Below are 24,348 nucleotides of genomic sequence, written 5' to 3' on the forward strand. Positions count from 1 at the left end.
TCCTTAAACCACTGCTATACTTCATAATAATATGTTGTCACGCTAAGTAAATTGGTAAAAATGAGACTTTGACAGATTGTTAAGTGGAGTCTTACTATTTTTAGAGCAACATATCATGTGATTTGCACACTAGATAATCCTAAAAATTGTCCTTGCTCGAGTGACTTGATAACATTGTGGCCGTTTTCACGTTGCTTTGTGATGGGTTTATTTTTAAAAAAGTCAATGGCCCCAATCGATAAATCTCATGAATTGTGCACAACCCTCAAGAAGCACCAGTCATACCATTCGTTTTCCTTATCGTGGATAAGCAATCTCGTCGGCAATAATTGGATATACAGAGCGATTCAACCAAGGACGTGGTACGCATCTTAAAAGTACAAAAACACGCAGCCATTTAAGTAATTGCAACATTGTGACCATATTCTATAACGAAATAATTAAATCAAAAAGGAGTGGATTAAAATCATATTGGCATCATTTGTACCCAAGATGTCAATCAGTACGTATACATAAATACATTTTTTTTGCTCCCATTGGATAATATTGTAATTATTAAAGTGTTTTTCGTTGGATAACAGGATTCATCAGGTACTACGGCCTGTTGAATAATAATTTCAAAACTCACTGCAAATATCATAGCAACTGGTTTATGAAGTCCAATTGCAAATTTTAATGCAAAGATATCAAGTATACAAAGTAATAATTTTAAAACATCAGTTTCAGTTTGTCTAATAATGAAACTTATTTATCAATTTCTCTTCACAGTTGTAGAAAAAGTATAGTATTCTATTCACGGATAATGGCTATTAGTTACTGGCTCGGACGAATTACGCCACTCGCCTGAGGCTCGTGACACAAAATGATCCTCAATTCCTCACGAGTAATAGCCATCATTATCCGCTCATTGAATAATACAGGGTGTTTCTGAAATACGTGTGTTAATTTTAACCAGTGAAATAAATCGCCAATTTATGAAACTTTTCTCTATACATATAACATTTTGTAAAATCCGTAAAAGTATTCAAAAACTTGCCCCACAATTTTTACCAAACGAGTCGTTTTGTGTGATTAACTAGTTTCTATTTTTTGTAACCATGAGAATCTAAATTTAGATTATTTATTTTTTTCTATAACAATGGAACTTTTTAACAAAGCTCTGTTTCTATCACAACAGAAAATTTTCGCCCTTACCCATAGGCGGGTATACACATTGATGGTTAATTTATTCTAAATTTTCAATCAATTTGTATTGCTTTACGGTAAAAATGTTATAGAGAAAAATTCCATGATTTGGCGCGTTCTTCCACTGGTTAAAATTAACACACGTATTTCAGAAGCACCCTGTATATGTACTATTATTACATAAGCCAACAGCGTACCCTGCTACCCACTTTATTTTGCATCACACAAGAGGAAATGAAAATAAATAATATCAAAATCATTTTATGTTAAAATGTGTAAATATGCAATTAGACGAAATAAACTAGATGGGCTTAGAAAATTATACATCTCGTGCACTTTACAATCGCATGAAAATTACTCACATGTCTCAATGCAATCTGAATATTAAAAAGGAAAGAAATGCATCTTCCGGTTAAATTGTCTTTCATAAAAATGTTTTCAGTGTTAATATTAACTACTTATTAGATGTAGGTACTTAACTCTTTTTAGATCCGCATTTTAGGGAAATAAAATAGACAAACAAACATGACAAGTAATCTGGAAAGTCATTTTCAAAAAATATTTTCAGTTTTCGTCTAAAATCTAAAAGTTAAATATCAACACATGTTTAGCTTTTTCCAAATAAGTAATTGTACAAAGTATCCCTAAAAGAAGCTATATGAAGAGTCCTGTGTGTATGTATTTGATTTTTGCCGCTCTGTAGCATATTGCGGTACCTAACAAATCGAAAAATTTCTAGGAACATGTGATGTAACTTAATAAACTAGGTATCTTTTGTCAAATTTACTCGTGAATTTATTTGCAAAAAAAAGATTTTCACTCGAGAACAGAAATCATTAAAATGACAGAATTCTGATTTGGAAACTGGAACGAAGAAAATGGGGGCTGGGTTTACCACAGGTAAACAAAACAGTTTTAGCAGTTTTAGCAAAAACTCTTTTCACCATCATTGTTAGTTTGATTGAACTTACCTTTTTTTTTTGTTGATATTATACTGGGTGCTCCAAAATTCGCGGAACAACTTAGCAGTACGTTGTTAAGTAGTTATTAAAATATCAGGTAAAAATGTTTAAAAAAATCAATCTTCATTTTAGTAGAAGATGTGGACCTATTCGTAACACTAAATGTGGCAACATTTAAAAACATTTTATGTATCCCAATAATCTGCAAATATTTCACTTTTGTTGTATCCATGGAAATGAGAGAGAAAAAACAGAGCCATGTTGCCGTACGTTATTTGAGGTAAAAGGGACATAAAATTACTATTTGGAAATGCTGGAAATAATAGAGAAAATAATTGCAATTGCAAACCTGATCACAATCGTTCAGAATTATTATGCCACTAGCTAGTAAAAGATAAATAGTCAAAATCTTTTTTAATGTTTAAAATACTTAAATGAGATCAAAGCTGCACCTTTTGAACCTCCATATCTTCAAATCTAAGAGGTATAGAATTTTTTTATTATTTTTCTCATTATTTTCTAGCATGAGTTGACATTGCCCCATTGAGTTGTTCCGCGAATTTTGGGGCACCCAGTATAAGTTATAAAATAAAAAAAAATGTAATAAATAAGAATGGTGGACTAAAACTAAAAACTTATTTTTTGGCTGCATTGTCTACATTCACCCTGTATAGTTAAATATAAATGGAACAATAGAAATTTCTAGGATCTCATAACAAAAGAAGCAGCTATTTTGCTGTTAAACGTTCCTCAACGAGCCGCCACTGGCTTCTAGAAACCAATACCTTTTGTTTAACACCTGTTATTTTATTTAAAAATTTAAAATTTAACGGATTCAATCTTATTGACATTAATTAATTAACAGCTAATCATAATAAGCTGAAATTAAGCAATTATTATTGGTCGATCATAAAATAATTACAAGTAATCACTTACCTGTTGTATGAGGACATGCAGACTAACACTAAGCAGTATATTAGGAAATGAAATAATTAATCAACACACGCCTACATATGTACGGTTGGCTTCAAAAAAAAACGGGAACTGTCAGAAAAAGTTCTGTCAAATATTATTAAATTTTTATAGTTTGAAACGGTGTTTTAGAATTTAGGTTAAAAAACTAGGTACACTTATGTGTCAGAAATGTCAGTTATGCAAATACAAATACTACTGTCAAACAGACACAAATTGACATAAATTGACAAATTAAATTTCCAATTCACATTACGTCAAATTTCATTTCCCGTTTTTTTTGAAGCCAACTGTACCTAAGTAAGTACCTACATACGAGCAAGTAGGTAGGTAGGTACGGTCGGTGGACAAATAAAACTGGGACACTTAAAATTTAATCAATGTAAATCAGACCATTGAATTGTCAATATATTTGTCAGTCTCTACATAATATGTCATACTAAAGTTAACCTATTTGTAATCAAGCCGTAATTAAACGATGCAAATTTGTAAATTTTGACTTATGTGACTGTCATTTTTGTCCCAGTTTTATTTGTCCATCGACGGTACATTTGATTAAAAATAATTGGAATTATGTATATATTTATCTAATTGGAAAAGTAGTTTAGCTATATTTTCTAAAATTGTTAATTTGATTTGTAAATTTTTCAAACATTAGCGCAATAGCGCCATTTGAGATGCAAATGTGATAAAAAAAAACAAAAAAAATATGATAATGTATGTACTTCTAGTTCTTTTCAGTCTACATCAACAATTGTATCAACTTCTTGTTGTATCAAATTTGTTTAAATAAATTAAATTTGACATTATGGCACAGCTCACTTCATAATCCCAACCCAAAACTATCTGATTCGAAATTGTCTGAAGAAAGTAATTTTACTCAATTAAACAATATTAAATATAAATACTATAAAGATTTGGATTATAAACCTATTGTTTTTGTTCAGCTTTATTAAAATAGTAATTATTAGTACTTTATTAAAATAGTAAATAGTACTGATTTTACTCCATTTTGTAAATTTCTGACTAAATAACAAGTGACCATCACCACCATCACCACAAAGTGCAATAAGTCCATACCTGAACGAAGTAGGAATTTCGTAAATCACAAATAACCATCATTACATGAGATCGGAGCAATAATTTACTACTAAAATTTGTTCAGAAATCACGGCCACTTTCTTTTAAATTTCAAGAATAAAAGCGCCCTCTGGTAACAATTCGAAATTGACCAATGAGCACAAAGGGCGCTAATTTTAAAACCAAAAATTTTATTTGAAAAAACCTTTGCTCAGACTTATCCTACATCCGCGTTTGATTTGTTTTGGATCGTTAAAATAGTTTCGTAATTGCGGTGTTAAGAACGGTACCGACAAGCGCAAAAAAGATGACATGCCAAAAATGACCTGTACGTACAGATGCCAAGTCCAATTAAGAAAGACAACTGTATTTGTTTTTATTGTAAAACAAGACATTACACAATACACATGCACTCAACAGAATAAATTAGAAGCAAATACAAAAATAAATAATCTAACACGGAAACTCGGGCTAAAAATCTTGCGAATTATCACTGTTTATATGACTGGCCAGGATGCTCGACAGACAACTGTCGTTCTGGGTGTTCTCTTTGAGGATCATGACCGCTCCGCCCCCTTCCGTGTTATTGGCAAGCGTCATCAGCATGTTGGGCGAGAGCAAACCCGAATTCTGGAGTGGGCTCTGACTAGAAATGATGGAGTGATTCGAACTGGGACTCATTTCTGGGATATTGACAAAATTGTTTTCTGACTGTTTGGAGCTGGTGCTCCCTGGCTGACTCTCCACTTGAACAGTGTCCGAGGGGGTGGAAGGTCCCGAGTCCAAAGCGGTATTAGGCGGCGTTATTGACTGACTTCGGAAATCGAACAGGTCCAAACCCATCAAAGGCTTCTTATCAGTCTTGAAATTTTGTATAAACAATTTGACCTTGTTCACCAGAAACTGAGGCGCCATAAATCCCTTCAACTCGTGCAACTGCAAATTGGGATTGTTCTTGTACTCGTCGCTCTCGGTCAACTCCTTGATGTCTTCTAAAACCATGAGATATGCTTTGCCGCCGCTAGGGGGCATCAGATTCTTCGCAGAGAGCCACTCTTTGTCCTCTTGGTCTCCAGAATAGCGCACCAGGTCTGGGTGGCGCGCGTACAAGCGCCCCCGCGTCTGCCCGTACCCCAAGACCTTGTTCGCCCTCGGGCCCATGATGAACAAGGTGTTTTCGTTGATGCGATCCGGGTTCCACTTGAAGCCCTCTCTTCTTATCGGCACCTTGTATTTGCCGCACTCTGTCATGTAGTAAAACTGCGACTTGTGCCGCTTGCTGTTTGTCTCAGAATCAGTATCTGACTCTTTTCTTTTTCTGTGAAGAGGACTCTAAAAATCAATACTTTATTAAAAAATAATACACCCTAACTGACTCCCACCGTGCGGCCAAATCTCCCGTCAGTCGTGCTCGCCTCCGAGTCGCTGTAGTCATACGGCGAACTGTCCCGCGACCCTGGCGACATCTTATACATCAACTTCGCTTCCTCCAACATCTGCTTGCACACTTCTTTCACGTGGTCCTCGCTGACGCTGTCTTTACCCAGATTTATTTTGATATTGTTAATGGCAGGTTGAAAAAATTTCTAAAAGAAACGCAAATCAACGTGTTTATGGGTGCTACAGGGTATGGACCGGCACCTCCAAGTACTTTCTGATAACATTGTCGATATCTTTGTTAATGGCACTTTGTAAATTCTTTCTTAGCAGATCTAGTGATTTGGCTGGACTTGTAATACTGTACGTTCTCCGACAGTTTGGAATTGTCGATCTGCTGCCGTTTTTCACCCCCAACTGCGAGGCGGCGAGATTCATGAGACTTATTTGTCTCATACTAAATGTGTTTTTCTACAAACACAAAAATTATTATTTTTTATACAAATATGGTGCTCGCACTTACCCAGCTGACCATGTTATGTTTTTCTTCGGCTTGACCTGGCGTAATGGGAGGAATCATTGTTGTGCTTCGTGCAGAACTATAAAGACATAACCTCACTTTCTTGTCTGCTCGACAAAATTAAGCCACTATTGTGTTTTTCTATATTTCATTACGACAAATACCATGAAAAGCGTAAAAAGCGGTTAAAAAATACAAATATCGTAGATTTATTAACAAATATTAACGTTTTTTAGTCTTTCAATACCGCATTACAACATGGCCGATTGAAAATTTGTTATTTTGTCAAATTGTTATTGTTAAAAACATGTACAAAAAGTGTTTATTGCTAATGTTAACGATTTGCGTAACATTTTAGAAAATATTGGGCAACTCGTGGAGAGTTTACACAATGCTATGGATGTAAACATGTATGTGAAAAATTGTGAATCACGGGATGAAAGTTTTCTCGTTAGTATTCGAGAAAAGTAAAAAACTGGGATTAATGCAATTAATGTTAAACCAATTTATAGATGAAGGTTCTACAATTAAATAAATAACAAGAATAGAAGTGAAAAAAATCAAGACGTGGGTATAATGGGTTGCCTATATTTAGGCGTTTGTTATGAAATAAATTGTGTAACAGTTGCCTGCGTCAACTCTCAAACTGTAATCTTTGGAATAATGTCAGAATGTCACTGTCATTTTGTGCGGTTATTGAAATGTCAAATGTTTAATAATAAACATTGCCGAAAGTAGTACTTAGTGTTATTCAACAGAAACGTATTCAAAGTGCCAAATTCAAATCGCAAACTGTACATATACCAAAGCAAAGGTGAGTTACATGACCCACAATTTTGAGGTTAGATGGTTGTTTCTCTTTAAATTGTTTGATAATTTCCACTCCCTGGGCAAGTTTATTTAAGCAATTTGCAACAGTATTTTGTCAGTTTTAAAAGAACATGACATCTTAATTGGTTGGATTTTTGTAAATGGAGTGAAAGTTCAATTTGTATGAAATATTGTACAGCATAGATAAGAGCTTGTTTTGAATGTAATCGTTTGTAAAATGACTTTACAAAAGATAAGCTGATCTTTCCGCTTTTCGGTAAATTGTCGGTTTGTTTATAGTTAATTTTCGAAGTAACGGTTTTGATTGTTTTAATATATAGTGTGCGACACCGAAATCTCCGGCGGTAATTATGTAGATTTTTATGAAATTAAATACAATAACACCGTAATTTACATATGGTTTTATACGTTACGTCACTATGCTAATAAGTTAGTCAGCAACTTTTAAAGATAAATAGCGAGCCATATAGCAAGCCGATTTGATTCGCTGCTTTATTGTGGAGGATTAAATTAATCCACCAACACGGCTCTTATCATAATTTTTTCCTTGTTGTCGACTTGGGAATTTCCCATTTTCCTTCGTCCCCCATTTTGCAAGGATGACAGGCATTTTTAGTTCCATTGGTAATTCAGACTCCTTTCACTTCCGCTTTGTGTTGCCAGATTTTTGGCAACTCTCATTTCCCCATTCCACTGAACGGATTTTGTGTCTCGTTTCGAGCCGAAACGTGCAACAATAAACAAAATTTCAAACGTTTGCCAGAGAGAGTTGCGACCAGTGAACTTTTTTTTTTTGCTTATTTGGTGGAACACCTTGAACAAGTCTTGCAAAACTGGGGGCTTCTAAAACCATTAACATATGCACCTGACCTACACTTTGTACACAGTTGGTCCAGATTTAGACCGACGGTCCTCATATCCGCATTGGAGAAATATTTTTTCTCGTTAGCACTTGTATCACGATCATCGGTATTAAAGTATTAAATGCGCGGTTCAAAGTACAAGTTGAAAGTATGAGGATGAATTCTGTGCTGATGAGATTAACATTTATTTTTTATTACAACACAGGTATTATTTAATCTTTTTCAATGTCCTTTGACGTGGCAAATCCAAAAGAAAACGTTTTTGGTTGGGTTTCAAATCAAGAGAGTAAAGTGGAAATCGATTTATTCCAATTGAATGATCCACTGGTCATGAAAAGAGATGACATTGTGAGTTCCTCAAGAATGGAGAATTTTATTGTTATCACAGCATAACCTAATTAATAAGAAGAAATCTTGGTGAACAAAAGATTGAACATGTTTATACATACATAGTCATCTTTAACTTTGTTGTTTTGACTTTAATAGATTATCGTCACAATAAATTATCAGTAGATATTGACATATAATGAATGATGTATGTATTACAAACATGTTGCAGCACACGGCAACGGGTAGGCTGCAAATGAGAACTGATAAAAATTTATCTTTAGCACAGCCTGTGTAGACTTTTTTAGACACATTCGCTGAAGGTTTTTGTCAATAAGGAAGTTGAAAAAGTACATATTTTCGTAAAGCAACATGTTCAAGCTGCTTTTTTCCAATTTCCGTATAAAAATAAGAATTACTGAAGATGGTGCAAAAATAGTGGGATCAAATTGTCTTGTTAACCTTTGTGGAACGTCGTTTTTATTCGAAAAACGAGACTGACCAGTCGTCGAGTGTCCGTCCTGACCACTTCTAGCGTGCTTCTGAATAAAATTTCTTGAAAACGTCCACCGTGGTTTCATTCATGGTGCAGAAATTTGTCATTCTCTTATCTGATTGGTCTATTCAAGGTTAATAAAAATATCTGAGGCGAGTCATTCATAAAACTCGAAACATCGCTTACTATCTGGCTATCGTATTTTTTTGTTGAGCGGAAAGGTTCATAAAATGGAGAAATCATGTTTGGTAGATCCAAAATATTGCAATAATTTTTTTGTTGGTGGTAAAATTTTGAAATGGGAGATGTTGTTTTTAGTCGGGGATGTAAAAATAAATGAGAACTGACAGGAAAGGAAAATGTTAACAAAGAGTTGTTATGGAAGAAATAAAAAAAAATATATCTATAACAAATGAAAATAATATTATTCGAATGATTTTTTTCGATATGGCTTTAATCTTAAATGAATATCTGCTGCGTCAAGAGTTGTGAAATGTAATCAAGAGGAAGTTTAGTACAAACAAATAAACCATTGTCATCCTGAAACAAATAAAAATATGTTTTCAAAAGAGTCTTATAATGATCTAAAGGGCAAGCAGTCCTTTGTCCAAGAACGAATCTAAGAAAACCAAATGGGAACAAGAAACTTAGTTTCACTTAAGATTTACAAAAATATATCCACAAGTTTTTTTTTTTCTGACAAATTTGTGAAACAAATTTTGAAAATCGGTGATTTGTTTTTGATAATGAAGGTATAGGTTTCATAATAATGGTTTCTTAATGCTTTATGGCAGGTAACGTGTGTTCAAAAAAATGTGTGGTCACGTGGTCTGGTCCATGCTTTTGTTTCCCGATGGCGTGGCTTCATCAGCTGTCAAATATTTCGTGCAACATAATGTATAAAATGAAGGAGTTGAGATGGGCGGCAATTAATATGAATTAAAACTGTTGAAAGAGTAGTGGAAATAATATGTACACATATGTATGTACGAGTAAAATGAACCGAAAACTCCAATTTCTCATTTATCACAACCAGTGAAGGAATGATGAAAATGAGGTTATGAGAATGAGGGATTTGTCAAATAAAAAGACGATCAACGTTTGGAAAAGAGAAAGAAAACTAGGTACTACCTACTTGACCACAAATTTATTTGAACACTCGTTACTTCCTTCAAGTGAAACATGTTTATTTTTCATAACAAAGAGTGAGATTATTATTTTTCATTTTAATGGCTCATTGTATGTAGTACAAATTGCTTCTATCGAATTGATTTGGTGGTAATTTTCAGGCATCATAAATAAAACAAAAATGTTATGATTGAAATCTTGATCCCAGGAACTTTTCAGTACAATCAATGAAATCCAAGTTTTTTTTCCATTATTGATTATGATTACAGAAATAAAAATAAAAAATACTACATATTTTTTAACACGTTTTCAAATGATAAATCAGATATTTTTGTTTTCACTTAGTCCTGCTTCTTGACCGGTCGCATATTTTGATTTTTCAGAAATAAATTTCCTTCGTCTGTAAAATGTCAAACACCGTCAAAAACGATTCCACTTCAATAAAATCCGGTATCTCTCGCGGCCAGTCCTGTCCTGTTTGTTTTAGTTTAGTGTTATTGCTGATTATCTTATATGTGTGTACGGTGTGTAAATAAATAATTAATTTTTTTACCGAATGGAAAATTTCCTAATTTGAGTGGAAGTTGTTAATCCTCGCATAAATTAATTTAGACAACGCTCAAAAAATGTCTCTTCTCTTTCTCCTGTGCACACAACTGTTATAATCAACACTCAATTTGTCAGGATTCAAAAAACAAACTCAGACCTCTTAATAATTCACTATATTAAGGACTCTTGCAAATCAGTACAAGTTACCAGATCTTAGGTCAAAACAAGAGTGTCTAAAAACTAACTAAAATCGCATTTATACATCCCCTTTCTTACATCTAGCATCCATCTATCACCTCACTCACCCAACGCCCACACCAAATGCACAAACCACATGCACCCGCACAAGACCACAACGGTCATATCAGTCCCAGCAAATTTAGACACTAACCATAAAGCAACACATGTCAACTGTTTCTAACACCCATGGGAAACGCAGAGGGCTGTCTTAGATCTGTCGACAAGTGTGACTAATGGGCATTTGCCCTCGTTTCGCATAAGTGAAAACTACCACGGTCCTAACAAAACAAAAAAAGGAACTTATGTCTAATTAATCCATTTTTCAACATCTGTAACATTCGGCCTTTCCTGACCAGTTCTCGTCCTCGAGAACAAAGGACCATCCACACTACACAACACACACGCAATAGACATAGTACATTCAATATTCTATACCAAATACAAGTTATTATCTAAATCTAACACCCAATATCAACGACTCTATGAATTATGTAATTATCCTAGATCGGTAACACAACAACTTACCTAACTTAAAACATGACTAAAAGAAAGAACTCTCATATAACAAACCTACCCTAAATAATTATACTCTACAAACAGTTTACAATCTTAAACACGATCCACAACACAGATTGTTTTATAAGACCGAACACTTTGTTGCGCCACTGGCCCTTCCCCAGAGAGAGCATCATGCTGTCTTCGACCTGGTCTACGTTGTTGCCGTCTAGGACGACGGGGACGTCGCCGATTCCGTCTTTGATGCCGCTCAATCGAAGTCTTCGCTTGTCGTACTTGACCAGGAACTTGAGGCGGTACCACCCGTCGAATGAGAACCTCTTTCTCTTCGCGATGAACCCGACAACCATGGGTCGATTCCATAATGTCCGTGGCGATGAGTTCCTGAACATTGTCCTTCACTTGTTCACATTTATTAAATGACATCCGGTACGGACGATAGAGCACTGGTTTATCGTCATTTAATCTGATGTCCATTTCAGTCAAATTCGCGCACCCGATCTGTTTCAGATTACGAGGCACTAAATCCTGGCACTCGTCAATAGTTTCGATAACCGGAGTAGCTTCTTCCTCGATTACCTCAGTGTCCACTTCACTAACGATGACCGGAACCGTATTCACTTTTCTGCCTAAAGTACCGTCGACACAAGTCTCGCCACGTGCCATTTTGCTATCTTCCTTCACACTTACGTCTCTTCCACTTATATTTAACTCCGAAAGTACGGCTTCACCAATTTCATCGGCCTTCACAACACACCTCGAAACCAGACCACAGTCCAGACTAACAATTTGACGCACCCCGCCTTCTCCACATGGGTCGGTGTTGATCTTATTTGTTCGTAGGATCACATGGCCTAAAAAATTCTCAGGGATTACCGAAGCGTCCTTGGCCCATAAAACCACCTTCTCTGGAGTAGAGTTCACGGTCTCTGTTGTGTCCTTTTCTACTCTGATTTCATCTTTCGTTTTAATTATCCTTATGTGCGGCTGTTCGGTGAACGGATGACCAACAAGTAAAGGGATCTTTTGCGTCTCCCTAGGTACCACATAAAAATTAACGTCAGCACCAACCCCATCTATCTCGAGATGCACATTAGTTGTACCTAGGGTCGTAGTGACCGCACCACCGTACCCGACTATTTGACGCTTATCGGACCAATCGCACATCAAATTAAGTTTTGGCACCAAGTCGTCCCTCATGACACACACCGTACTGCCAAGATCAAGGTAACTCTTCACGACTTCACCATTGACAACAGCATCTTTGTAATATTTCAAGTTGGTGTCACTGGTGTCATTGGTGCTATACACATGCTGTATCACAAGTGGTTGCCTTCTTTGGGGACACTCTGGTGATTTATGCCCCGGCTGGTTACACGTAAAACACGTAATCTGTGGTCTTGACGGACACGAATTTGCAAAGTGGCCCACTTCTTTGCAACGAAAACATATCTTTGTCGACTGGAGTTGAGACGACGGCGATGGCGACGGGTTCGTCTCATGCTTTGGGTTCCCGGGATTTTCGGATCGATTTTGCACACCACGTTCACGCTCGCGATCACGTCTGTCTCGGTCACCGGCACTACATAGTCTTTCAAAATCCATAATGTCATGCAACAAATCATCACTATCCACATGAAACTTCGCAAAAAGTCCTTGCACAATATTTCTATTAGCCAGTCCCGTAATAATTTGCTCTTTCGTTTCAGAAAATGACAAATTTAACTTTTTGCACAACTTGTACTTTTCATGGAAGTACGCACTCACTGACTCGCCATTTTTCTGCTGCCGTTTTTCCATTGCGCGCCAACAGTCCGTTAAACTCGCACTTACACCGAAAGTCTTACTGAACTTGGTCACAAAGTCGTCCCAAGTCTTAATGTCTCCGCGATGAGCAACATACCAATTTTTAGCTGCACCCACCAGGTGACTTCTTGCTGTTTCCAGCCTAAACTCCTCTGGCCACAAATGTAACTCCGCCATGGAGATAATTTGATCTAGCCATCCCGTACCGTCTTCGATCTCGGCTTCTCCTTTATAGTACCCAATAGACTTTGTCAAATCCGGCATGATTTGATATTGAGTATGCCGTACCCTCGTTTCTTCACTGCTGTCTCTTCTGGAATTACTCTCACTTCTGTTCGTTATAATTTGCAACATTTGAGCATTTTGTTGCATCAGCTGATTCATCGTGTTCAGCATTGCTCCAATCTCTATTCCTGCAACACCTTGTCCTGCGGCACGATGTTCAGGTTCTCCATTCGGAGAATCTAGTCGTTCCATCCGCTGAATAAGGGGCTGATCATCATCACTATCGGACTCGTGATATCTTCTCGACATGACGATTCGAAAATTCGTACGCACAACTCGCACTCGACTTACCCGACTCAGTAACAAACTACTTCGCTCACAACTCGGGACGCGAAATCACTTCACGCGACCCCACACAAGAAAATATGGTTGTGAAATCACTTCACACAACCACCACAATTAAACTGTGCCGATTACCCCACTGTAATCGTATACGCACCACTCAGATCGCGAAATCACTTCACACGACCCTACAGACTTCACTATACCTCAGAGTTCACTCAGGCAGAATCACACATACCTGAGTATCCCACTTCTGATAATAAAAATTAATTGTTATAATCAACACTCAATTTGTCAGGATTCAAAAAACAAACTCAGACCTCTTAATAATTCACTATATTAAGGACTCTTGCAAATCAGTACAAGTTACCAGATCTTAGGTCAAAACAAGAGTGTCTAAAAACTAACTAAAATCGCATTTATACATCCCCTTTCTTACATCTAGCATCCATCTATCACCTCACTCACCCAACGCCCACACCAAATGCACAAACCACATGCACCCGCACAAGACCACAACGGTCATATCAGTCCCAGCAAATTTAGACACTAACCATAAAGCAACACATGTCAACTGTTTCTAACACCCATGGGAAACGCAGAGGGCTGTCTTAGATCTGTCGACAAGTGTGACTAATGGGCATTTGCCCTCGTTTCGCATAAGTGAAAACTACCACGGTCCTAACAAAACAAAAAAAGGAACTTATGTCTAATTAATCCATTTTTCAACATCTGTAACACAACTAATTTCCAAATTTTACAAAAGTATTGATTTTTGTCTGAATTCATTGCGACAAACTCGTTCCTCTGACCACGATGACACTGCATTATAACAGGATCAGAGTGTGTTGCACTTTCTTATTTGTTTATGCGGTTGTAGTTGATGAACAGAGAGAGAAGACAGTACATTTAAAATTCTAGTTTGAAGTAGCACTATTGCTAATTGGTAGTACCTCGTTGTACGAGAGACCTCCAAAAACATACTGTTGCTCGGTACCACCGGTCGACAGAAAATCAATCGATACGTCGTAAATCAATCGGATGTGTATTTTGCTTTTTCATGAATAAATTGGCACATTTCGGTGATGATAACGCTGGATCCACGTAATCTCATTTCCCCCAGGTACTTTTCCACGTGCTCCTCTTGCTGCACCACTTGACTACATTACTATCGGCGTTGTCAATCTCGATTTTTCCCCATGTTTCGATCAGTCGATTGTGTTTTTGTGATCGTTCACCCATTTTACTTCCATTTATTCGTACAAGCATGCACGTCAGAGCGTTTCAAGTCGGCGCGAAGGTTACAACAAAAATTACATTTATTGTCGAGTCACGCTGATACCACGCTATTAAAATTTATCAAACAAGAATGGAAAATATCACCATATCATCTCTGAAAGGTGTGCAGTACTTTTGTAGTGCCTCATTCAGATTACTGGGTATGTTTACAAACAATATAAATTAGTTATTATAAGCACCCGGCGGATTTTTTTCCTTTTGAAGCGCGGCAACACCAAGAAGTGGACTAATTAATTGGTGGTTGCTGAGGTTCGGTTCGGGTCTCATTCTCATTCCAGCTTTGTCACTAAACAAACGATCACGTTGATCGATCGATCCTTAAAAGCTGTCACTGATAACGCTCAGGGATTATTTACTTAACCCAATTTCGCATTTCTTCAAGTCAGCCAAAAGTGCGTGAAATTCATCAGCACCTGTGCAGGAAATGTCGCGTAGAGTTTGCAACAAACTAATTTATTGTGTGATGTAAATATCTTCGGAGTTTCATCATCCGAATCAGATTATTTTTTTATTGTGGAAGAACCGCATTCTTTGACTCAGCAAATTTTCGGCTTATTCAGTTTCTGAAAAGTGATTTGCACTTTTTGCAAAAGTACGAATGTGGAGGATTGTTTTCTTCCACCAAGCTCAATTCACTGGAAGATCCGCGAAAAACAAGTTGCCGTCATGTCCTGCGAAAGAAACAATCTGAACTTGAACTTTCCGAAAGAATTGGAAGAATTTCTGAGCGAGATTAATTGAATGTTTGATACTGCGCGGAATGCACCACCGATTCGTGAAATATTTCATTCCAAAGTTTCATATCTGTTAGTTGAAGCATAAACGGATAAGAAAAATGCGCATTTACTTCTTCTAGAGTTAGATTAATTTTATCGTAACGAGACATTCTTGAAACGCCTTTGTAATGTAGTTTTTTTCCGTGTTATGACGGGCTCTGGGTGTAAATTCAAGTAAACATGTTAATAACAATTAAGCGAAAAAATTTGGGTTAATTGCTGCAATGGAGTCAGTCTGATAATAATTAGCAAGCTGAGACGTTGGTTTTGCGTGCTTTGCAAAATTTCTTGTTGACCCCGATCGGATGGTTTTTCAAAAATTTTCAGACATTCCACTTAGCGTCAGTTTATCATCTGTGTGATTATTAAACAAACAACAAATTAATTTAAGATTTATTTTTAATCCTAATAAGCGTCACTTGCGTCGAGATTTTCTAGTGAGTCCAAGTTATGATATGGAAATTAATTTTGATAACTACTTTTGATATTTATTTGTTTAGAATGTCTTAACAAAGAGACAATGAATTTTTCGACTGCCTCCATTTTGTCGAATGATAACGTCTTATTTTGACGGTGTAGGATTTCGTAAAAATTACATTTTTTTCAAAAATTACGACGACTGTCTTAAAGGACTTTTTAACAACATTCTAATTTAAAATGTAGTGATTTTCCGGGATACTTTTGATTATTGACGTAATATCAGTGGCGTACTGAACTTTCGTGCTTAAAACTGTACACGGCATTTCTGTCCTCATGTGAAAGTATAGCGCAAAACTGAATGCACGTGATTTTCACAAATGGCCTAAAGATCCTAGGGTTTTAATATTCTGACGTATTTCGATTTCACCCTGTATATCGACCAAATAAGAAAAGTAATCGAGAGAAATTAAATACATATTTTTTTACACATTTGAAATAAGACTGCCTTATAGAGTTTCTTACACTCTTCTTGTTCAGAATTCATAAACAAATTTGGAGAAATTTAAAAAACGGTAGTTTGGGCCTTTTGACAAGCATTTAAATAAACAAAAGTGACAATTTAACTTTGCTTTGAGTAATATGTAGTTTAATTTACAAGAAAAGATTCTATGAATGAATTACGTAGGTACTAGAATTCAAAAAGAAATAAAAATCTTATCAAAAACGGGAAGAGAAGTTTCAATTTGAATCCTTTGGAATATTTTATCCTAAATGAGAAAAGTCAATGAAAGACAAACCAAATATTTTTTCATCTATCACCGTGGGTTAAGTTATAACTTATCGCACTCATTTTAGAACTGTAATAGTCTCCTTATCCCAATGAGTGCGGTAATGAAAGTAACAACTCGCAAATTCAAGGCAACAACAAGCAAATTACACAACAAAACAATAGTTCCACCTCTGAAAAATTTAAAATTCCTGTTTGTTGTTATTTGGTAACTATGACGCGAGTATAGACCACTAAGCGTTTCCATCTTGAAAAATATTAGATCCTATCGTCACCTTGATTAATTTATTATTCTATCAAAGTGTGGCTATTTTAAGACAATTTTAGCGGTGACAGATAAAACTTTGTATGATATTTACGCACTATGTGGTACCCCACGAGGCCGTAGGCGTACGTGCGTTAATAATGTCTATATCCCGCGTGTATCGTAAATACCTATTATTTATTTTTTTAATAAAATCGACAATAGATCAACAATTATTATATTATTAAACTAGTATAAAATGCCATTTTTACTACTTTGCGTCATTTATTTAACAAAATTTTATTTCAAAAAAACACCTTAGTTCTAGTAAGTTTTTTGGCAAATTTCATTCCTTCGAGAAAGCTTTGTTATGTGAATTGTTTTCGTTTTTCAAATCAAATAAATATTCAAGGCAGGTCAGGTTAGGTTTTATTAGTTTGATGACGTTTGGTAATTTGACACATGAATCAAATTTTTACCAAAGATATTTCCACCAGAGCATTCATTATAAAACTGTTTTCGATGTCACAATACAGTAGAACTGCAATTATCCGAATCAATTGGGGCCGGACCCTGTTCGGATAATCAAATATTCGGATAATTGGAGAATTCACGAAAAAAGGTAATTTCTTAGGAAAAAAGCTCATTTTACTGTAATATAGTAATGTCAGAAACAAATGTTAAAACATGTGTTAAAAATAGGAAAATTAGTGTTCTTGATTTTTATGATGTACTCGATTTTTTTGCAATCGACTGTACATGTGTATTTATTTTTTGTCCCCCTAAAACCGATTCGGATAATTGGAAATTCGAATAGCTGGAGTTCGGATAATCGGAGTTCTACTGTACATCCATTATCAAGCCAAAGGAGAAAAAAATTGTTAGGGATTCTATTTTCAATATAAATGTATACAGGATTACAGGTGTCCCAAAAGTACCGCCTTTCCTTGAAGGTACGTCATTTACGGATGTGGTAGAGTGCTGCGAAAATATTTAAAAAAAAACTGACTCTTCATTTAGGAAATATATGCAATTTTAAAATATAAAAAAGGCAACACTGTAACCTGAGAGTGACCTCTACCTAGAAATACGTAGTAGCATTAGTTTATTGAATACCTAGGCAACCATTTTGATGAGCTTGAGAGGTAACACAATAATACAACACTTCAACAAAAATTATTTTATCAAAATAAATGTTCAAAATTTTGCCAATTTGCGTCTAAACATGCGTTGGGTCTTTTAACAATGTTGCCGTGAACGCGCTCCAGCATTTCAGGAGTCACCGTAGAAGTACTATCGGCGCCAACGAAATGTGAACGAATTTCTGGTGCCATAGAAACGTCTTCTGTTTTGTTCTACATTAAATAAAACTTTGTTCACTGGCGTACTATATGTATGGAAGTTAAGAAAAGATTTCTATTACCTATAACTTTCTATTACAATTTTTACAATTTTCATCGAGTTTGGCAACAGCCCTCGTTTTTCCCATATCGGTCAAGTGTCGTGGCAGGTATATTGTTTAAAAATAAATTAAATCTGTTGACTAATTATGTTTGTGAAAATTGTCACAAATCTGTCACATTAACGCACGCCTATGATTGATGCTTCAACACACACTAGGAAAATTTGGCGTTCACATTTCGATGGCGCCGATAGTACATACTGCATTTTTTAAACTATTTTTCAGTACTCCATAACACTTCTAGATGACGGACCTTCAAGGAAAGGCGGTACTTTTGGGACACTCTGTATACATACATAGAAAGAAATAAAATAAAAACTGTTTTTTGCATATCCCAATCAAAGCGGCACTTTTTTACACGCAAAATCGTAGTGAAAGTAGCACTTTTTTACACGAAAAATCGTAGTGAAAGTAATACTTTTTGCAACATTTTATTCCATCTCCTTGGAGATGATTGTCAAAGATACCTATTTTTTTGTTGTAATTTTTCATAATCCTTTAGACCAAATTTCTCAACTTACATCGATATGCAAAAAAATAGTGTGTACAACACGTTATGAAAGTCTCTTTTTTTCACTTGTTTGCTTGATTAACTCGGGCTACGCCCTCGTTAATCAATCTGCGAATTCGTGAAAAAAATATGACTTTTATAACTAGTTGTACAAATAACTATTCTCCTGAATTAATTTGGTAGAATTCTGAATGTAAGCGATTTGAAAATTGTCGAGTAAAAACACATTGAATAAATAAAAAAAATCTTGTTTTTTTTTTGAAACTAATGGGCGTACGTGTTGCAAAGTATAAAAGTTCTCAACTTTTTTAAGCCATTCGACGAACCTCTGCAAAACCAAAGAGAGCTATGCGGTATAGTCCTAGCTTTGAACATTTTTAATGTCTTCGCTTTATCGAGTCCTACAATGACTATTACGACCACATTTTGTATCGCACACTGTTAACGCAATCATTTGCGAATTAATCTACAATAATGCGTTTTTCTTTATAAGAAGTTTTTAAATTACTCAAGTGTGCGCCACTCTCATCACACCTCTCTACGCAATACACTGATACGTCGAGCACATTTTCCTTTGTTTGAAAATAGTACAAGATAAAAATCAACAAATCATGACATCTATTCCTTACACAAGATAATTTTATCAGTGGAGTATTTACTATTTACCCAAAGAGATGCAAGTAATGGTACTGTATTAACATATTAAAAGATTTGGAAATTTTCTATACCATAAATAGATTTTTTTGTTCCGCTCTCAGATTCGTTAAAACTTTTAATCACAGTCTTTAGTTTCTTGTTTATTTATAAAATTCTTTCGATTTTCCACATTTATGATAATTTTCTGCAATTTGGGATAACCCAACGCACTACTCACGACAGTAATAATTATAATAATATATTTTATAATTCTCTGTAACGGGAAGAAGACCAACGCTTTTTTTTTTATTCGACCGCAGTACAGCTTGTTTGCGGGTTTTCCATATCAAACGCTTCCCAATGAATAAAATCCACCTTCGTTATCAATTCGCGGAAACGCCGTGCTTTTCACTGTCACAAACGATCTTCTCAGAAAAACCAATCGAAATCGTATGATCCCTTATCATCACCATGAGCATCCACGCAGCAATCGAACCTTCCGTGACGCTCTATTTTTGTTTTGACCCCCACCGGAAGTACACATTTTGCGAGTTTTGCCAAAAAATCCTCGCGCCAGGTTATTAGCACCGTCCATTTGTTCCAGTCATTCTGACGTGACTATTTTATCATTTTTTTCGTGTTATCAGTCATTTTTACAACTTCAAACACAGCGGTCCCGATTATTGCGTACCAAGCCAAACAACTACCACCTTTGTCCGGAGGCGCGAAGACTCCCACCGAGGTTGTCGCATTTTCTTTCTTGACCTACGCTAATAGCGTGCCGGTCGCCTTTTAAAAGTCATCATGTCGCTCGCGATCGCAAATCAGAAAATATCAAAACGAGTTTCTTGATATGTTCAATAGATAAAAATTTTTGATTAGGTTTGTTATCCGCCCGGTTCAGTTGCGGGCTAGCGGTGGTACACCGAAGACTTACTTACTTACGTTCAGCTGTGATATTAGTGTAGTGTATTAGAAATATGATTTCGATGGACGACGACTGTTGGCCCGCCGATTTAGAGTAAGACTGCAAGTCATTTTCATATTCGATGCTGGTTTCAAGGCTTCCCGCGCAATTACACATGCTCTAATATGTTGACCGGCTTTTTAACACTGTTGGTGAGGCCCTGCTTTCCTACTCTCAACACAACAAAGTTGTCAACCCATCAAGTACATTTTTTCCTTCTGGTAAAGTCCTTGGGGCATTTCTCCTCGAACTCAAAACAAACACTCCAGTTGGAGCAAAAAATCCAAGAGATTCTTTTGAACCTTGTACCACTTTGTAGGTGTACATAGATTACTTAAGTTGCAGTCATCATGCAACAATGGGATGACAACAATTGTATGCCTAAGTCAAGTGAGTACTTTGTGGTACTCGCTTTTTCTTTTTTGAACCTTGGACCGTCGCGTCATGGTACAGCTTTGCTTGGTTCCGCTGTTTTTTGAATTGAGAGAATTTTGATTTTGAGCAAATAGTTTTGTAAGTTTTGGGTCAACGTTGGCGAAACTGTAACCTAATTCGACTGATAAGATAGGTAGATCGGATGTTGGCCCGAAACGTTCGGCATTGGATGTTTTCGATCGTCGTCAACTGGTGTTCTCTGTTCGCAGCTATAGAATGGACGGGGACGAGGACAGCTACTGCAGCAAGTCGCACTCGCGCCAAAATGGCGTCCACGTGTCCGACCTGGGCGACATGAGCTTCATGATGTTGGACTACATCAAGGAAGCGATGAAGGTAGTTGGTTGAGGTGAGAGGAGCAAGAGTCGAGTTTATCCGCTTTCAGGCCATGGACATGATGCGGGGTCATCAAATGCTGACCGATATCACTCTGGAAGTCGGCCACGAAGTGTTCTACGCCCACCGAGTGGTCCTCGCCGCCGCCAGTCCCTATTTCAAAGCGATGTTCACCGGCGGTTTGAAGGAGTGCGAGATGACGCGGATCCCTCTGCAAGGAGTCTCCGCCACCGCCATGGCCAGACTGATCCACTTCATGTACACAGGAAGGATCAGAGTGACGGAGAACACCGTGTGCCAATTGTTACCCGCCGCGACAATGCTACAAGTGAGGCGCTTTTTAGTCTAGTCTCGGAAACGAGATAACACAGGGGGCGAAGTTCAATTGGTGTCGTTTCAGGTGACGAACGTAATACAAGCCTGCTGTGATTTTTTAGAAAGACAATTAGACCCTAGCAACGCGATCGGCATCGCCAGCTTCGCCGAGCAGCACGGCTGCATCGAGCTGTGCAAGAAGGCCAACCAGTACATTGAACGCCACTTCTGTCAGATCTGCCAAGAAGAAGAGTTTCTTCAACTGAACGCACTCCAGTTGATCACGTTGATCAAGAAAGACGAACTGAACGTCCAAGACGAGAAGGAGGTCTACAACGCGGTGCTCAAGTGGGTCAGGCACGACGAGGAGAACAGACACAAGAAGATGGAGCACATATTGAGCGCGGTCAGGTGCCAGTTTCTGCCACCCAAGTTCCTCAACGATCAGATGACCAACTGCGAGGTCATCAAGAAGGCGCCGGCCTGCAGGGAATACTTAGCTAGAATATTTAAGGTGTGACGATTCTTCACCCGACAGTACAAATTGTCAAGGGTTTGCTTCCAGGATCTGACATTACACATACGTACCGTTGTCAAAGAAAGGACGCCGAATATACCGAGAGTGATATACATCGCGGGTGGGTACTACAGACAATCTCTCGACGTCTTAGAAGGTTACAATATCGACGACAAGACGTGGCACAAGCTGGACAGTCTGACAGTACCAAGATCTGGACTAGGAGGAGCTTTTCTAAAAGTACCAACAGATAGCTGCGACCCACTGGTGTAAAACTTATTCTTCTAGGGGACTTTCTATGCAGTGGGGGGACGAAACAACGCCCCCGGTAACAGTTACGATTCGGACTGGGTCGACAAGTACAACCCTGTCAAAGACCAATGGCGACCTTGTAGTCCCATGTCCGTACCAAGAAACCGAGTGGGGGTGGCAGTAATGGACGGTTTACTGTACGCAGTCGGGGGTAGCGAAGGTTCCAAGTACCACAACAGCGTAGAATGGTACGTTTTGTCCGATCCATGTGAAGAGTTGTCCGAATGGATTTTTTGCAGTTACGACCCCGATCTGGACCGATGGACGACCATCAAAGCGATGCACTTCAAGCGGCTGGCCGTGGGGGTGGCAGTAGTCAACCGCCTCCTCTACGCGATCGGCGGCTACGACGGCGTGCAGAGACACAACAGCGCCGAGTGCTACCACCCCGAGAACAACGCCTGGGCGATGATAGCCCCGATGCACACCCAACGGAGCGGCGCGGGGGTGGCGGCGATCAACCAGTACATCTACGTGGTGGGAGGGTACGACGGCTCCAAACAGTTGAACACGGTGGAGAGGTACGACACGGAGAAAGACGTGTGGGAGTACGTGGCGAGCATGAAGATCGCGAGGAGTGCGCTCAGCGTGACGGTTCTCGACTGCAAGATCTACGCGATGGGTTCGTCCGGCTGGGGGTGGAGAGAACGTGGGGTTAAATGAGTCGGTTTCAGGTGGCTACAACGGACAGGATTTCTTAGCCAACGTGGAGATCTACGACCCGTTGAGGGACGTATGGGAGGACGGGGAACCGCTCACTTCGGGGCGGTCAGGTCACACGAGTGCGGTTTGTTATCAGCCGCCGTGTACGCAGAAGTGCAGGATTTTGTCGCAGTTCAGTAACAGTTCGTGCTCGACGTCATCTTCCGCGATCAAGTAAATTAGCAATTGACGTATGACGATATGTGAGATTATTATTAGTCCTGACTTGACTGAAAATATTTTAATGTGCATTTCTGCATCAGTTCAGTTGTTATCTCAATATATGTGATAATGTCTGCTGGAAGAGTGGATGGATTTTTTTCATTTTGTAAAAGTACAGTAAAAATGACGGTATTTAATAATTTATTTATGTAAGTGAAGTACATGCATGAGTGATTTTTTCATATGATTTTGTAGATACTTTTAAACCGATTTTAAACTATATTCTTTGAAAAATACATTGAGACAGTATTTATAAATGTTGGAAATAAAACATTCCCGTTGCCTTAGTGTGTTTTTTATTTCAAACAATAAACTTCACGAAACGTAGCACGACAAATATAAAATGACAATGCAGACGTCGCTCAGCGCCAATGGCTAAAGGACGAACTACAGACGATAACAGCACATTGGTGTGTTTTATAAAACTAAATTGTAGATTTTATGTGAATGAAATAGAATTGTCTTTTTGAATCTTTTTTAAAATTACTGCTATTAAAAAAATTGTTGCTTTATAATCGATATTATGCTTTTACAGTGAGCGTTTTTTACAACGTAAAATAAAGTACATACTTTTTTCTGAAATCGCAACTAAGTAAATGTTTGGCAAAATAATACGAAAACAGCAGTGAAATATAATTTGACGTAGGTAGGTAAATTTGGTTGCATTTCCTCATAGGTACATAACAGCAACAAAACGAATCCAGCAAATATTTCGTATTACAATATTTGTTCAATTATAATAAATATCAACCAAAGATCTCAGTTTGTTAATATATCGGGTGTGTCAAAAAGGACGGACAGGCGTTTTAGTAGCATAGCATAACATAAACCCCGATTTTACAACAAAAATTGTTCTGCAGCTTTCAGTTAAAGAAAAAACTCCGAGAAAGTGAAAATGAAAATGGCACCAACGCAATAGTTAACTAAAAACTACCGTATGTAATTGTCATGGTTAGGTACATTTTTTTTTCTCTCAATTGTTGGTCCA

At 37.4% G+C, this 24,348-nt stretch overlaps 2 protein-coding genes across 4 annotated transcripts; one reads left to right on the forward strand and one right to left on the reverse strand.

The window, feature by feature from the left end:
• Positions 1-4,550: 4,550 nt before the first annotated feature.
• On the reverse strand, positions 4,551-6,486 carry LOC138125569 (deoxynucleotidyltransferase terminal-interacting protein 1). The gene is made up of 4 exons (XM_069040956.1): positions 6,100-6,486; positions 5,841-6,047; positions 5,582-5,785; positions 4,551-5,531 (listed from the first exon to the last, which is right to left on the reverse strand). The coding sequence occupies exons 1-4, from the start codon at positions 6,154-6,156 to the stop codon at positions 4,671-4,673; spliced, it is 1,329 nt and encodes a 442-aa protein (XP_068897057.1). The 5' UTR covers positions 6,157-6,486; the 3' UTR covers positions 4,551-4,670.
• Positions 6,487-6,746: 260 nt separating this feature from the next.
• Keap1 (kelch like ECH associated protein 1) lies at positions 6,747-23,647 on the forward strand. 3 transcript variants are annotated; one of them, XM_069040954.1, is made up of 8 exons: positions 6,747-6,910; positions 21,166-21,292; positions 21,342-21,620; positions 21,693-22,121; positions 22,173-22,364; positions 22,413-22,624; positions 22,676-23,058; positions 23,111-23,647. In XM_069040954.1, the coding sequence occupies exons 2-8, from the start codon at positions 21,173-21,175 to the stop codon at positions 23,314-23,316; spliced, it is 1,821 nt and encodes a 606-aa protein (XP_068897055.1). In that variant the 5' UTR covers positions 6,747-6,910; positions 21,166-21,172; the 3' UTR covers positions 23,317-23,647. The 3 variants fall into 3 exon arrangements, with proteins under 3 accessions (XP_068897055.1, XP_068897056.1, XP_068897054.1); XM_069040955.1 differs by lacking the exon at positions 6,747-6,910 and adding an exon at positions 14,671-14,858; XM_069040953.1 differs by lacking the exon at positions 6,747-6,910 and adding an exon at positions 19,893-20,575.
• The last annotated feature ends 701 nt before the right edge of the window (positions 23,648-24,348 follow it).

Source organism: Tenebrio molitor, chromosome 3 (genome assembly GCF_963966145.1).
Source record: "Tenebrio molitor chromosome 3, icTenMoli1.1, whole genome shotgun sequence".
Classification (NCBI taxonomy): Eukaryota; Metazoa; Arthropoda; class Insecta; order Coleoptera; family Tenebrionidae; genus Tenebrio; species Tenebrio molitor.